This window comes from Pituophis catenifer, unplaced genomic scaffold, assembly GCF_029215685.1.
Source record: "Pituophis catenifer annectens isolate HBS135680 unplaced genomic scaffold, rPitCat1.0.hap2 SCAF_6, whole genome shotgun sequence".
Taxonomy (NCBI): Eukaryota; Metazoa; Chordata; class Lepidosauria; order Squamata; family Colubridae; genus Pituophis; species Pituophis catenifer.
This window is the reverse complement of record NW_027256886.1, coordinates 23,337,558-23,355,096: the sequence shown is the minus strand read 5'-3', so window position 1 is coordinate 23,355,096 and position 17,539 is coordinate 23,337,558. Positions and strand designations below refer to the sequence as shown.

Below are 17,539 nucleotides of genomic sequence, written 5' to 3'. Positions count from 1 at the left end.
AGTAGAATATTTTTGTAGATAGTAGATAGATAGAAAAGAGAGACAGAGAGAAGATAGATAGATAGATAGATAGATAGATAGATAGATAGATAGATAGATAGATAGATAGATAGGAGAGAGAGAGAGAGAGAGAAAGAGAGAGAGTAAAACTCAATAGAATGTACAATTCCTCAACAAATTTGCAAATTCAGGCATACTTAAAAGTTCCAAGTACAAAAGACTTAAATAAGGCCTAAATATATTTATCATTTTGTCAAACTTTAATGTGAAAAATGATGTTGTGTAGGAAAAATAATACTAATTTTTAATGCATTTCATGTGACGTTTGGCATTTCCCCAGTGTCTAATAAGAGCGCAACATGCATTTTCTGCTGTCTGGAAAATATCTATTTAGATGGAACAGAATTTCAAACAGGAATGCTTTTCTTTCTATGATATCCTTTTATGCTACTATTTTAAGAGACAACTATAGAGAAAAATGGGATAGATTGTCTCTGAGAAAAATTGAACACTCTAATTGGATGAACTCCTCTGGCAGTCCTAACAGCACATTCTTAGAATGGTCCATATAAATTTGACATAAATAAGAGAGGTAGCATTTCAAATTGTAATACTTATCTGATATTGCATATAAGTAATAGATTGGAATATTCTAAATGGCTTGCCTTTGCTCTAACACAATTCTATATAATCATATGGGAAATTAGAATATATATAGACTGTATGTAATTATGCATTTATGCATTTATGCATTTATGCATTTATGCATTTGTCTGTCTGTCTGTCTGTCTGTCTGTCTGTCTGTCTGTCTGTCTGTCTGTCTACCTACTACCTACCTACCTACCTACGATATAATTTTATGCATTCTAATAGTTTTGGTCTGACTATATTGGCATAGCTACTTTAAATTTAAAATCATTGTCTGAGAGAAGATAGAAGATGTGGCTTGCGTTCTTTTTCACCATTTCATGTTTCTTTTGTAACCTTGAAATACAAAGCTCAATCCACTGGGAGCCACTTCATTTAATATATTGTAATGACATTCAAAATGTCAACACCTTTGTTTCCTTGAATATGTTCTTGATTGTCTGGGACTCATATTGCTTTTCGCTTATTGTTCCCTACTAATAGTTGGGGTTGGGTTTTTTTTTTTTTTTAGCTTTTAGAATATTTGCGCATTCTGCGTGGAAACTATGAAAAACAATAGGCCATTGCTTTTAGCCTTCAAAGCGACCTGACTGCAGCAACTGAAATGGGTGACAATGATAAGTGTTTTGTTACTACGTTTTTCAAAAAGAAAAAATAAATAGGCATTGCAAGTCTCCTTGCCTTGAGCATCAATTTGTCGTGTAACAACTGAACTTTGGAGAATAAGAATTAAATATCTCCTGTAATTGACTTGGAGGAGAAATGGGTCCAGAGCTGCTACCCTATAAGAATACAAGAATAAAGCCTATTAAATTAAGACCTGCTTCTGGAAAAGGCATATGTAAAATTTAACAATAGTTCTGAGATTAATAAGAGATACAACATTCCTGATCAAGAGTATGTAGAAAACCGAAGCCATCTTGGAGCTTCAGTATTGCCACTCTGGAGCTGAGGGATAAGGAGGGGGGATTAGAGATAGCTGGGGTTACATAGTCAAAATAAAATACTTTCTTCTGGGAACCAAGGATGTTCTCACACCTGGCTGGAGGAAGGACGATGCTGCCTTGATTGGACCATGTGACTGACTGTTTGGGGCTGAGAGAAAAACTTTTACTTTTAATTAGGTGAAAATCAAGGGGCCCCTCAGAGTTGGTTTTCACCAGATACAGTATGTGCCAATTTGATATTTCCAATAAAGCTATTCTTTGAGGAATTCACCTGCCTCGGAATTTTTGCTTGCAATGGATTGATTGCTTGGAATCCTGACGATTTCATTACCATTCCCAAATCCTTAATCCTGAAGATCCTAATACAAGGTATCTGTGGGTAATCTAATACCCTAGTGCACCTGACAGACACATTTAGTATGCGGAAGGTTCCATACCCTAACTTTTATAGAAAAATTAGGTAGTGAGTTATAAAGCCTTGCAGGTTACAGTGTCCACCTCATCTCCAAAAATACCTGTGGGAACATACATATCATAGTTTCAGTTTTTGTAAAAACATAAGTTTTCTCATCCCATTGTAGCCATTTTTCAACAGCCTACCTTGATTGGGGAATCCTATCTTAACATACCCTTCTTATTGCATCCATTATTGATAAAGCAAAGGAATTCTGCTTTGTTTTGTGACTACTGTTCATTAGGGAAGAAATTTAAATAAGTCGACCTTTTTTAAAAACCTTATCCAATGTTCTTTCATTGAGAATGGTTGCAAAGCACCCAGAGTCATTTAGGTGAGATGGGTGGTGTAGAACTTTAATAAATAAGTACGAGAAAAAAATGAATTCTGTCTGCGTTTGACTTCATAGTAAATTTCCTCTCCACAAAAACATTCAGTTTCTTAATCCTATGGTACTCCTGTTCAATCAGTTCAGCAATACTCATATCAAGCATTTAGAAATAAGAATTATATCTCATCTGGTCACTCTGTTACCACTCTGTTGTTTCAGGCCATCATTCTTTAAGGAAAAAATAATTGCAGTCAGAAGTTAAAGAAATCTATTATGTTAACTTAAATAATATACCTTCCAGGACATCATGGCAATAACTCATATCTGTTGAGTGGGAAGGTAAGGGAAAAAAAAACTCTAGAATTTAAATCCTGGAGAACAGGCCTATATGTAGGCATTTTTAATCTGGAGAGGATTGCTTTTGTTTTATCAGAAATCCTCACTTGATTGAATGTTCATTTTGGAAAAAATCAGTTTTGTGATTTACATCTGGTTATAGTTATGTCCCACACAAGGCCTGCTCTTTTTTTTTTTATTCCATTAAAAGTGTCTGCACTTTCCAGAAGTGGAATTATTGATTCCTACCATGAAGTAATTAAGGCTTTGAAAACTGAAACAAAGAGTATCATTAAGCCTCCAGAATTTACTGATAGGCAAATCTGTATCTTGGTAAGAAGACATTGTTAGAATAATAATAATTCCACACTGTTCTGATGGCTATTCTGTTTTATCAGTTTGACATATATAACTACTTAAAATGAGGACCTCCTGTTTTACTACTAGGGTTGATGTGGGAGCATAAGATATGAAAAACTCTACTAAGTGAACAAGTTTCAAAGAGCCAATGCTTTTGCATGGAGATAGCTAATCCTGTTTCTCAAAAACAGCTTTCTGGACTAGTCTTTCCTAATCTGATTCTCCCTAGATGCAACTTCTTCAATTCTTCTGCTTCTCTTTGATGGTTTCTCAAAATGCCCAAAATTGTTCCTCAAAGTGTTAATTTTATCCCCCCTCCGTTTCCTGGAGAGTGAAACATATTTGGCAAAAAGAACTGATGTTCAGTCAATTACCATTATATATAAAATGACAAACATTAAGGAAAGAGTTTCCTAGAAAAGCATATCCTTGAAAAGATTATTTATCATAATTGTTATGAGTTTGAGCATTCAAAACAGTATGAATGACATATTAAAGATATAGAAACAATATGAATAAACCTAAACTTGCTGTTGAAAAATATGACTACTATAGTAGTGAAATGTAAAGTTATTACTATTTTTTTAAAGTAAAGAAAACACTTCAAGGCTATTTATCTTTGATGAATTTTTAAAATGCTGGCTAAAGTCCTAAGAATTTAAATTATTTGTTATCTTTAATAATTGTTTGATCACCTATTGGGAGAAAGAATATAATCACCGGGAGTTTGGCAGCACATAAATTAAACAAATTATTATAAATTCAATATAGGAAAGCAAGCAACCAGCTATACGTAAATGTAATAAACAAATCAGCAAGCATAATGACAAAGTTGCTCTTTTCTTTTTTCCTTACCATCAGAACTATGAACAAAATGTGATGGATATGCACCTTTGTTTTTTTAATCCCTGTGATGAAATATATTGAATTATGTGCATAGATTTGTTGTGGGGCTTCAGTCTACATATATCTTAGTGCTGTAAGAAGTAGTATGGTTATGTTCTCACATAAAGAGTCCTGCACAGAATGTGCCATTCTTACTAATCTGAGTGATGTAGCTTCAGGTAGAAGTCTGATGAAGATTAATTTCTAAAAACGAGTGAAAAATCCCCCAGAGACCAAAGTCGTATGAATGAATAGCTAAATTTCAGCAAAGATTTCTTTTGATCAAGCCTTGTTGTTGTCAAAGCTCTATTTAAATGAAGAATTCCTATAATATAATAAAACTTTTCTGAAGGAATAGAGTACAAGGCCCAATCAAATTCATTTTGCCTAATGTATATGTACCGAATGAGTTTTCCCATTAGAGAAAAATGCTAGTGAACAATCATGAGAGGAGACTAACAGCATCAATTTTGCAAGTTCAAGATGACCCTGAGAGAAGGGTGGAGGAAAAGGCTGGTAACACAACCCGTGTCTTTAGCAAAGTGCCAAGTTCTTTAGTTCAGTGCTGAGAAGGGAATGCACAATGCCCTCTGCAGAGTGCTAAGTCTAGTATTTGAAAGACCCTTAAACAGGGGAGCTCCAGGCAAGAGTCAAGTGGACAGCTCAGCCCTGGTAAGGTATCTATTCTCCACCATCCTCTATTAATAAATTTCTTGAAGCAAACATGAAGTACATTACTCTTTTTGTTTCAAAACTCTCTAAGAAGTAAAATATTACCATGGGGAAATCCATGTGCTACCTCTGCGTATGTATGTATGGGTTTCAGCAGCTTCTGACCAGTTCTGGAGAACCGGTAGCAGAAATTTTGAGTGGTTCGGAGAACCAGTAGTAAAAATTCTGACTGGCCGCGCCCCCATTTATTCTCTGCCTCCAGAGTCCCAGCTGATCGGGAGGAAATGGGGATTTTGCAGTAACCTTCCCCTGGAGTGGGGTGGGAATGGGGATTTTGCTGTATCCTTCCCCTGCCATACCCACCAAGCCATGCCACGCCCACAAAGCCATGCCACGCCCACAAAGCCACACCCACAGAACCGGTAGTAAAAAATGTTGAAACCCACCACTGGTATGTGTATGTATGTATGTATGTATGTATTTATGTATGTATGTATGTATGACTGACCTTCAACTAGATAAAAAGAGATAACAAAAATATTTTCATCCTCCTTTTTTTTATGGCCAAAAGTAGCATTATGCTGAAGGAGTGGGCCATTTTAATGAAAGAATTCAGCAAGAGCCTGAAGCTTTTGGAATTAGTGCTGAAAATGATGTAGTCCGCATTCTTTTGAGTTAACTAAGAACATATATAGGACTTATTGACTAGAACAGGGTTCTGCAACCTTAAACACTCAAAGAGCCATTTGGACCCTTTCCCACAGAAAAGAAAACACCGGGAGCCACAAAACTCTTCCCGTGCCTGACTATTTCTTGAGCTGCCACAAAACCATCATATGTTGTTGAATTAAACATTCTGTTTTCTTCTGAAACTTTTCTTTTCTTGGATTTATCCATGGTTGGCCTACTGGGGGTTGAAAAGCTCAATAAATCACGTGCTGGCCGGTGTCACACATTAGCGGTTGTGACACATATTTTGAGTGACAGGGAGCTACAGCAGAAGGGTGAAAGATCCACATGCGGCTCCAGAGCTGCAGGTTGCTGACCCCTGGATTGGAATATGGTTCTGAGTTTCATTTTCTAGAAGGCAAAATGGTGGGGCTAGGAGGAAGTAATTTGCCTAACTTCCTAAGCAGAAACAAAAACCTGAGCTTGCAAAACCACATATTTTTGCTTCTAACAAACTGCTATTTAACAGCAGGAGAGAGAGAGAGAGAGAGCGAGGGAAGGAGGGAGAGATTGGCCTGGAAGACAATAGGACAGGGGCAATTGAAGTCGTCCAATCTTAGCCATAATGTTAGAAATATGTGAGTTTAGGTTTATATAATTAAACATAACAGTCTTTGAAACTGCAAGGAAAACTAGAGGAGCAGAGACAGGAATTTTATACCATGAAGAGGTTCAAATTTATTTATTCAATTTTAATTTCAAAACTTCTTCCTATATTTTTTTCAAGGCTTTTGCGATAACCTAGTGGGTTTAATTAAAAGTCATTATGTCAAGCTCTTGATGAAATTCCTTCAATTTTAAATGACATGGATCTACAGCATTCTTAAACTATGATTAAAGTTTGAGATTCATGGACTATTTCAGAATCAGAATTAGTCCCAGCTTCAATTTTAATTTTATTTAGCAATACTAGTTAAATAAAAGCTAATATTTATTTAGCAATATTAGCAAGAAGCAATGATGATGATGATGATGATGATGATGATTAATTGACCTGATTTTCTCAGTTGCTGGATAGAAAAGCAATTTTTAGACACAACTGTGCATTTTTAATCTATGTGCTCTATTGAAAATCATTCTCTTGAATGTGTTGCAGTGAACTATTAATTAGAATGCTTTAAAGAAAAACCACAGGATAACATTTGTGATGTCACTAAAAGGGAAACAATTTGCTTCTCTCCATGATACATAAGGAACAACATTTATTCAAAAACTGAAAATAGAAAATGATGATAAGGAAATTGTCATATACTGTGCAATTTACTAGAGTAATAAATCAGTCATTAATAAACCAATATACTCCATCTATTTTTCCTAGCCTGAGATCAGTTCTAATTTGTTTTTATTTTTGCCATTCTCTGATTTTTTCAAGAAATATATGGCAAGCCAATGGTTACTCTTGAATTCAGAAGATAACTGAACTTGCATATAGAGATCTTGAACTTCAGATACTGCACTAGAAAAAGACATAATGTCAGTGACCTGAATTATGCTTTTGAAAACATCAAAATTAGAGACGTGATAAAACAATAAACTATAAGGCAGAGGAAGCAAAAGATAGATAACAGATAGACTAAATAAGTATCCAAAATTATGAATTTAACCTCTTAAAACAAAAGAAATTATAGTTGCTTCTGATCTACGCTGATTTTTGCTGATGTTAAATCAGCATTTCAAAAAACTCTTACAAGGAAAATATTTTTCTATATGTTACTGTTCTGAAAATATTCTTATCTTTCTGGATTAGGAGGGACTAACACAGAGGTGGTATCCAGCAGGTTCTGGCCAGTTTTGGAGAACTAGTAGCGGAAATTTTGAGTAGTTTAGAGAACCGGTAAATACCACCTCTGACTGGCCCCGCCCCCATCTATTCTCTGCCTCCCGAGTCCCAGCTGATTGGGAGGAAATAGGGATTTTGCAGTAATCTTCCCCTGGAGTGGGGTGGGAATTGAGATTTTCCAGTATCCTTCCCCTGCTATGCTCACCAAACCATGCCATGCCCATCAAGCCACTCCCCACAAAACCGGTAGTAAATTTTTTTGAATCCCACCACTGGACTAACAATGGTAATTCATGGACTTGTCAGCTCATGGTTTGATTACAGTTTGTTCTACCTGAAATTACCCTATATCATTTAAAAGCCATGTAGCTGTTTACCTTATCATGGCAGAGAGAGATTCTATAGTAGAATAACCTGGGTATTGAAAGAATCACATCGGTGGTCGGTTGAATTCTAATTCAACCAGGTTTTTGTTTTATGGACTTGTGTTCGTGTTTTGTAGTTATTTGCTTTTACTGTTATTGCAAGCTTCTCAGAGTTAAGGTGGACAATGATACAAACCTCTTAAATATATAAATTAAATAAATTATTGGAGTATTTAGGTGACATATATACAATGGTGCATAAATCCTATAGCTTTTATATAAGAAATGTACTGCAGTAGAACCAATGTTTAATACAGTAGGCAAGGCAGGGCAGAAAAATGACAACATGAAGCCTCAGTTTAATTTCTAATTATTCATACGAAGTTGGCTTATACTGAAGCACAGTCTCTCTGTTCCAGGTAGGCAACCAAATAACATCAAGATGTTTTGGACTATAGTTATGACACTCTGTTTTAATGGACTGTACCTGTTAGAATTGGTAGAAACTATTGTCTTTGAGACATTTTTATATCAGAATCCAAAGAGTTATTTAGATGGTAATATTTATAGCAACATAAATTTATTTTTTTTCTAAGAAAATTTGCATAGAGCTGTGCTTTAAAATGAAAAGACTGTAGCTATGCAACAAAACACATTGGTTGTGGCAGATGACATGATCTTGAAAAAAAGCAAAGAAACCAACAGCATGGGTACCATGACTTGTCTCAGCTGCTGTTTTTATGTTATTTTGGTTGTTTTTAACTCTGGGTGGTTTTAAATTGGTTTTAAAACAACAGACATTCCTTTTGATTTCCTTAGGCGGATGAGTGAGCTCAATGTCTGTTCCCAAAAAGAGTTTGGTCTTTAGTTATTCATCATTAATTTTTAATAGCAAATATCCCTGAAGTCACTAAGTGCATTGCATGTAATATTTTTGCTCAGTATGGTGAGTTCCAGTGCTTCTCCTTTCTTTGCCATGAAAAAAACCAAATTTGTATTACTATTTTCAATATTCAACTTGAGCAAAATAAACTCTCTTTCATAGTTCCATATTTTTATTTACCCGGAAAGTTTTTCTCATTTCTGTATCCACGGTAAATCAGTGAAAGTGGAATGGTTTCTTCTTTGTGTGTGATGCTCTTCTCAACTACAGCTGCATAGAAGTCATATTTATCCAGTGAGGCAAACGCAAGTGATTGTGCCAATGAGAGGGGCTGTTGTGTGGGAAAGAATATGTCATTACCTTGTTCTTATGTATCTGCAGATCTAGCTTTCTGATTACATTATAGAATAATGACTTTCATCAAATGTCAGGTTTGAAGGTCATAGAAGATGACTGTAGTTGGTTCTGATAACTGAGGCTATTTCTGGCCTTAATAATGGTGGCGTTATTGCTGCCTGGTATTTATCCTGACCACATAGTCTACTGTGGTGGGATGGAGGTAGAAGAAGGGACTTTTCTAGTCTGTATGCATATTTGTGTTGGAGAGAGAATTTTGATTCTCAACCTATTCTATAAGTGTTTGTTTTTGTTTCATTTCAGTGAGACAGCTCTGAAAGCCAATTTTGTCTTTTGGGGAGTGGTGGGATAATGATAGTTTTGTTTCTTTCTCTCCTGCTTTCTCACTCACTATGTGAATTTGGAGCTTGCTCATTTGAAAATATTTCTTAATACAATCAGTTTTCCTTCTATGAACAGATGGTTTCAAATGTTCAGCCTTGCAATTTGCCTTTAGAATGTATAAATTAAGGAATCCAAACTCAGAAAGAAGGAGAAACCTCAGAAGTGTAATTTTTTAAGTGAAATAATGCAAATTTACACAACGAAAACTATCATAAGCCTGTAAAACTGTACTCACAAACCCCAGAGTCCATGTTTCCATAAGATACTAGACTAAGACAAAGTTAAGTCTTAACACATGTCACGTAACATACTAAGACAATGAACATGTGTTCACTCACATGCACAAGCAAGGTTTTGTCAAAGTACTATGTAAGCCACAACTTAACCACAACCTCAGCTAAAGAGACATAAAAAGCATATGTTCATTTGGATAGTGAAAAAATACTGCTTGATATTGCCACTGAATAGATGTGGATAAGATTTCAGAAAATTTTCAAGAGATTATACTATGATCTTTCCATTATAGACAAAAGCTGAAAAACTAGCTTCTAATAGTTGTTGACATTTTATGAGACTTCCAAAATATTTGAAGAGGCATGCAATGAGGCAAAGTAGCTCAAAGGTACTCAGAACATAACTGCATTTGAGTATCATAATGAAAATCAAATAAAGGTCAGCCTTCCCAAGACAATTATTGTCAAATGGATGACACTAAACCATTACCTTTTAAATTTAAATTATGGGACAGTGTCCAAACATATAAACCAAAAAAAATCTCTTCTGAACCTGGGGCTGGGATGATTGGGTGGATCATGCAGTTTTTGAAAAGAGTGTTTTAGTGTGTCCCCATTGCTGACATAATACATATTAAAGAAATGGCAGCTGAAAAAATGCACTATTTGGGGAAAACTTGTCCAGTTTGTTCTGTTCTGCCCACTCTACCTATTTTTACAATCTACAGTCTACAAAAGATGTATCCAGCCTGTGGCCATAGGCTGCATGCATCCTTGGATAGCTAGTAATGCAACTCCACAAGATGAATACCAGTAGTAGGATTCAAATCCCAGCACTACCGGTTCGCTATTGGGAGCACGCAGGTGCGTGTGTTTGCTTCGTGAGCGTGTGGTGCTTCTGCGCATGCGCAGAAGATTCTGCGCATGCACAGACCATTTTTGATGACATCTGAGTGGGTGGACAGAGCCTCCCACCGCTGCCATTACTGGTTCACCCGAACCGGGATGAACCAGTAGCAACCCACGCCTAATGTATACATTTATAAAGATTTATAAAATAATAAAGGATGTTTGTTATTTATATACATTAATTGTATTATATATTTTATATGTGGCCCTAGGCAATTTCTTTTCAGTCAATGTGGCCCAGACAGTCCAAAAGGTTGGACACCCGTAGTCTTCAACCTATCTTGTGCATCATTATTGCTTGCTTTAAAGACTATTTTCTTTATTTTTTCCAAAGCAGGAAAGTACTTTTTAAAAAAGTGTATTTCTACACTTTGGGGTGTAGAAACAGAGCCAGGATTGAGTGGTGCATGGGGTGAAGTCAAATATTAAAATCAATTTAATTTAAACTGGAAAATTAATTTAAAAAAAAGTTCTAGCCACTTGGACTATGGGCTGAAAGCTTATAAAATACATGCTCTTGGCTCAAAAAGAATTTGGACAGGATTAAGTAACAGGTATAAGCTAACATTTCTAGGCATTGGTTCAAATACTTACCTCTTTTAAACATGAGGGGTTCATGTGAAGATCACCTCTATAAATGCCACTTTATCTATGCCAGCTTTTTCTCTGTGAGCTTTGTTTCTGGTACCTCTACTACTTAATATTGCCATACAAGCAACCAAATCTTGCTCAGAAGGGCCCAAGCTTCACTAATATATCTACCCATCCTGGCACCCACAAACGTTTTTCCAATGAGTAGCTAAGCTTGCTGATCTCCTATGCAAATCTGTCTGGCCATCCAGTAAACCAAAGAATGAGAAGTAGCAAAGACACAGTCTTAGGGCACATAACTTCTCTACAGGTTCTTACCTGTCTACAGTTCCTGATTAGAATAAATGCAAGCTAATTTGCTGCCATTTCCTTATCCGCACTACGTCTGTCTTACAAGAGGTACAAAGGAAATATCCTTTTTAAAATCATTGGAGTGAAAATATTCAGTCCAAACTCAGCAGAGGTAAATAAAAGATTTACCATTACTGGTATTTTTATATTATTATCCTTAAAAAAATGAAGCAGCTACAGATGTTTTTATGTTTCCCCTTATAGTCTGAAGTTACCGGTATTTATTTTTGTTCAAAATCAGGTGCAGGAATTTGAAGCTGCTTAAATTAAATATTTGCCCTCTTAAACCAAACATTCAAATTGAATCATGCCTTCCTTAAATTATGCTTATATTAGAATGAAATCAGTAATAATTCATATATAACTATTCTCCCAATTTGCATCTTAACTGCCTAAATAAATACAGACCTATCCTATGCAACATAGCTAAAGTAAAGTATCTCTGATTTAGGTTGACTCAGCCTTCCATCCTTTCGTGGTGGGTAAAATGAGGACCCAAATTGTTGGGGCAATATGCTGACTCTGTAAACTGCTTAGAAAGGGCAGTAAAGCACTGTAAAGTGGTGTATATAGGTCTAAGTGCTATTGCTATTACTATTTTCCACTGAAATACATTGGAATCCGTTCTACTATGCTGAGTATTGCCTTGACCGATTTGTAATTTAGAACATGGCTATGTTTTTTACAAACCTGAGTAGCAAAGTGACTTGTCACTTAGAAAGCTTAGACCCTGAAATGCTTAGCACTTGTTACACTTACAAACAAATCAGCATGTGCAACTTTTTGCTGCCAACCACACTTTTTTTTTTTTGAATGATATACTCCCCAAAGTAGACAGGGCCGGGACAAAGAAGTCAAGGACAATAACTAAATTTGATTTGTTTACATTTGAGCTGCATGAAATTAAATAAATATAATTGCTATGATTGCTCCCCATATATTTAATCATCTCCTCCCTTCATATCATTTTAAAAATTGTACTTTACTGGAAAGTTTTGAAAGTTCTCTGGAATAACATTCAAAGGTTTGAAAGAGGCCTCAAGTTATGAACCTTGGACATAAAAGATTTCAGTACTAAATTACACACTACCTGTCGAGGAGTCCTTTCCGACTTACTTCTGCACCACTCCCAGTCAGAGAGTTCTGGTTTCCGGCCCTCCTCATGAGACAACCTTCTTTCTGGTCCTTCAAAAAAAGTTCCTTTTTCAATATTCCGGATCTCTTCTTTCTTATATGTCATTTTATCAGACATTAGGCAGTCTATGAATTTATCCCTGCTTAAGTCTTTCCTGGTGTCTGTGCTGTCAACATTTTTGCAACCAGAAATATTTTGACACGTGGAGCTGTCCACCACGGAAATGGTGCTGAACTCCATTTTGCTGCTTTCTTTTTGAGTTGCTTTTGTGTTCTCACAATCACAGTTGAGCAAGCTGTGGTAGGATATTGAATTGCTACCATCACTGTGGTGATTGTCATGGGATATCTTATAGATTCCATAACCTTGTTGAAAGGACAAATTGAATTCAAAGCCTCTTCTTTTGGCTAAAGAAAGAAAGAAAGAATGAATGAAAGAAAGAAAAAAGAAATAAAGTAACCCATTGCATTAAAACAGCTAGAAGCCAGTGGGACAGTTAATAGTATTTTTTTTAAAAAAAGTACACCATATTTTGATAATTGGGTTAGCAGTGAATTGTTTCAAAACATATATTTTAAATCAATGCTTCAAAACATTAAATGACAAAATAGAAAATAGTTGAAGCCAAAGTGTGTTTGCACAATATTTTTTACTGGGGCAGGGAGTAGATCAGTATATTGTATAAACACCACAATCCAATTAGCACCAGACAGTAGAGGAAATTAGTTTTAGCTGTAAACAGACTATGGTTCATCACTGTGCAAACTGGAACAAAGGTTAACAAAAGGTTTACCTTATTTTTCGTTACTGGCAAGGAGATAAAAGTTTTAAAGTGATTGCTCTAAGGACTTTTTGTCTTACTTTCTCTTTGCTTTTTATTCCTTTGCAGCTCATAGAGGGATTAAATATAGGAAGACGTAGGCTGGGGTGAGTGAGCCTTCCCCAACTCTTCTCTGGCAGAAATGTTGACCAGTCCAACAGATGTATTTTAATGCTTTAAAAAAAAGCAGCAGGAAGTAATTATCTCCCAGACAGTGTGGCAACTGGGCAACCATCCAAAAAAGCTGTCCTTCATTTGATCATGTGCAGTGGATGCACAGAGGGAAATCAGTCATTCAGTCATTGAGTGAACTCAATAAGTTTTATTCCAGTGAGTGCGTTTAAAATTGTATGAAATGTAATAAATTTTGCACATTATTGTATAGATTTATTTATGACTTAAAGAGAGGCACGTCATAACATTTGGAATGTGAAATAAAAATTTCTTAGAACAAGAGCATAGTTATTTCCCAGCTATTAGAAAACAGTTTTTTATGTTGGTTCTATTAGGAAATGTACACTCTTTGAAAGTCTGCTAAATTTACACTGGAATTAAATTAAATGACCTTATTGTAACAGAAATAATATAAAAATAAATGCTAATTTGACTTGGAGCTAGCATTAATAATATCCTGAATAATGTCCTGAAAAAGAAAAATATTGCTATATATTTGTACAATATATATTACAATATAGTAATATACTATTACTATACTTTTGCTCAATTATATCCTATCCTATCCTATCCTATCCTATCCTATCCTATCCTATCCTATCCTATCCTATCCTATCCTATCCTATTCTAACCTATCCTATCCTATCCTATCCTATCCTATCCTATCCTATCCTATCCTATCCTATCCTATCCTATCCTATTGTTTTACAATTTTCTGCATATTTTTTTGGTTTAATGATTCAGCCTTCAACTTGTTTTCAGGGCTTGGATATAGTTTTATTTCAGTGGCACAAGTCCAATATGTATACCTCCACAAACAAAGCCTATACCATTCTAATGAATTGCAGATGCAAAGTGAATCACATTGACCTCAATGAGATTTACTTTTTGGTAACTTAATATAGCATTGCAGCAAAGTAAATTAACCTGTCCCACTGATGTAAACTTAGCTTCACCCTGATATTGTTGGCTGTTTAAGACAATGAACTTTGAAAATATTCTGATAAAATTGAAACTATATAAATCAGTCATTAAACATCACCTTGAGTTCAAAGGGAATTAAATATAAGTAAGTAATAGGATTTTCATTTTTATCATAGGTAAATAAGGAGGCAAAGATAAGGCCTGACCAAAAGAGTAAGAAAGTCTAGATATCAATGGTGCCAATACTGAAAAGAAGATTTTTTCCTCATATTTCAAAAACACATAACGTTATAACATGGGATGGCATGAAGCAAATGCAACTTGATTTTTTTAAAGTTGAAATGAAGTCTATTAAACTGAATACTTTAAGAATATTTAAACATAGTAGTCTGGAATGAGCTACTTGAAATCATATAATTGCATGCTATATTATTCAGGAACTGGACAATACAGTATAAAGAAACCAAGTAACAATAATACTAAAAACAAGCACCTCTATGGAAAGTGTGTGCTTGGCTATGACTCAATAAACGATAGGGTCATATCTATAAGAATTGGAGTATAGCCAAAAACTGTATAGACAACTGTATCCCCGCTACAAATGTAAGATGTTGGCAAATTGCAAAAGAACTGAAGTAATACTATAAAGGATGTTTGCCATGCAAACATTGGAGAAATGGAGGAACTGAGAACCATAAGAAGATTTGAAGAAATGCAATAATGGAGAGGAAGTGTTAATAAATAAATACATGAAAAAAATTTATTACTACCCTCTTTTTCAAGCAACATAAATGCAGATTCTATGTAGTACATGGACATTACTGGATGTACAATAGCAGAATCAAACAAACTATAATTTGAAAAAGAAGATGAAAAAAAAGCAATCCAATGCAATCCAGGCAGCCAAGCAGTTTCAGAAAGAAATTGAGGAAGATACTATAAATATTTGGGTTAAAGGTAAAAGAACATGTGAAAAAAATAGAAGTGTTTAAAAAATAACAAGAAATCACAGAGAAATAATATCTAAATAGGAATACTTAGAACTAATCACAAAAGAGATATGTAATTGAATCAAATGAGGTTGAAGGAATATGAAAACAAATGAAATTATACAATTATAGAAAGCATTTTCAGAATATGTTCAGGAACCAGTCAGGCATGATAGAAAGTAAACTAGGTACCAGATAAGAAAACAGTGGAGCATATTTGCACTGCTTAAAGTTGCAGGAGTAGAAGCAGTCACTATGCTAACAGTTCTCTGTCAATAAATATAAAACAAAATTTTATAGCCTAAAGATGATAAAATATTGGTGAATATACCTATGCTGACATGGTTGATTAATTCCTTATGCAAGCAAAGTTCAACTTCAAATTTTACGAAGAAGATGCTTACACAGATTTCTATAAATAAGAGAAATCAGATTATTTTCTTTGTCTCTGATGACTCTTCTGAGGAACTTTTACAATAAACAAGAAGTTGTTGCAGAAACCAAATTTGGAGAAAAATAATGAATAGGAGAAGGAACAAGACAAGGATATCTCTTGTTCCCATGCATATCTAATAGAGCTTTAGTGTCTTAAATAGTAAATGAATGGAAAGATTAGCCATTCTCCTGTTTTGATTCTAGATAAGAATTTAAGATGAGAATTTAAGATATTCTGCTGAGAATATCGTCAGCAGAGAGTGAGACAACTCTCACAATGAAAATATGCATTCTGAAAAATCTGGGCTAATGTTATTATTAATGGTAAAGGGTTTGAAGTGATAATTTTGTTTCTTTGGGCTCAAGGATAGATAGACAAGGTCAGTGTGCTGTAGAATAAAAAGTAGATTAATCCTAATGAGGAAGGCACTGATAGTGTCATGAAAGAATAGTTCTATGACAACGAAGATCAGAACAATTACAATTATAATCTTTCCAGTGGCAATATATGGCTGTGAAAGCTGCTTTTGAAAAAGAGAGAGAAAGAAGATAATTGCTATCAAATTACAGATCTGAAATTATTACTAAGAGAATTCTGGATTTTAAGAAGAACTCATCAATCCTTGCTGTCCCAAAATGAATTAGGAATACCATTTTATGTTTGGAGATACATTTAGTTTCCATGGAGGCTAGAGCTTGGCTTTTACTTGTCAACTTTTGACTAAAATTAATTTTCTTCCCTATAAGTCTGGCCCCTTTAGCCTTTAGGGACTGCTTTAAATCAAGGTGGCTTAAGAAAGCTACTGATAAAATCCATTTATTGAGTTTTTCAATTGAGAGCCTCTGCTCCTTAGGCTTTGAAAATGCCAGACGTGCTCTCAAGCCACAGATATTGTTATTATGAGTAATCTACAGTTAAATTCACAGTCTAAGCCTGGTGATAACTTAATAATTCAAGATCTAACCAAGGACCTAAGAATTTTTAAGGTAGTTCCTAAATATATAGGCAGTTCTAAGTAAGGTGGGGTTTTGTGGGGTTTTTTTTGGGGGGGGGGGATAAAACTAGGGTGTTCAGGTCCAATATATATATTTTTTAATCCAAATATTGAGGGAGTCCTTTGGGTATTGCTCTGAGGGCTCCAATCATGACTGGGATAAGTACAGATTTCTTCTTTTTTTTCATAAGTATATAGTATTGTGGTTTGATGCAGTCAGCCAGATATTCAGACTCTTGTTATTATTTAAATTTATTGACTACCCAATTCCAGGGAAGACAGAACTTCAATCTAATTTAGGTTTTCCCAAACTGTGAGGTGTTCCTTTCATGGAGAGGTTCAAATGGTCTGGGGAAGTATGAAGAATCTTTTAGTTACATTGTTATAATAAATCTATATTTCCCATCATTTCAGTGTATTATTTTCATTATTCATTTATGTTTGTTTTGATCTTTGGATTTTTAGGGGAAGTATGTACATTAAAATAAAGAAAGATATGGTGACAAAAAGTTTAGGAACCCGTGACCTAATCTAGGGTCTAGGGTCTAGTCCTAAAACTTGGGAGATTCTTCCAAATCGGATTGCACCAGCCTACTATTTACCATCTACTACAAGATCAAAATATTGTAGGCCTTTTACCTTAACCAGGCTAGATGCACTGACTTCATTAGTCCTCTTTGGATGGTCAAATAATACTCCAGTGCATCACCACCTATACCCATGCAGAGATGGTTCATTACAGCCATATGTTCCTCTGTTATTCCTCTAATAAGGACTCTAGGATGACTCTCAAACACTTAATCCTAAAGACATTATGGATAGAGAGCACAACTTTTATTTATCAGTTCTCTT

The 17,539-nt window shown here is 35.0% G+C and overlaps 1 protein-coding gene across 1 annotated transcript in view; it reads right to left on the bottom strand.

Moving 5' to 3' along the window:
- GPR149 (G protein-coupled receptor 149) overlaps positions 1–17,539 on the bottom strand; it is a 34,058-nt gene that overhangs the window by 9,708 nt on the left and 6,811 nt on the right. Inside the window, exon 3 of the mRNA XM_070946210.1 lies at positions 12,306–12,757. Within this exon, the coding sequence (XP_070802311.1) occupies positions 12,306–12,757 (452 nt within the window). The remainder of the gene's footprint in view (positions 1–12,305; positions 12,758–17,539) is intronic.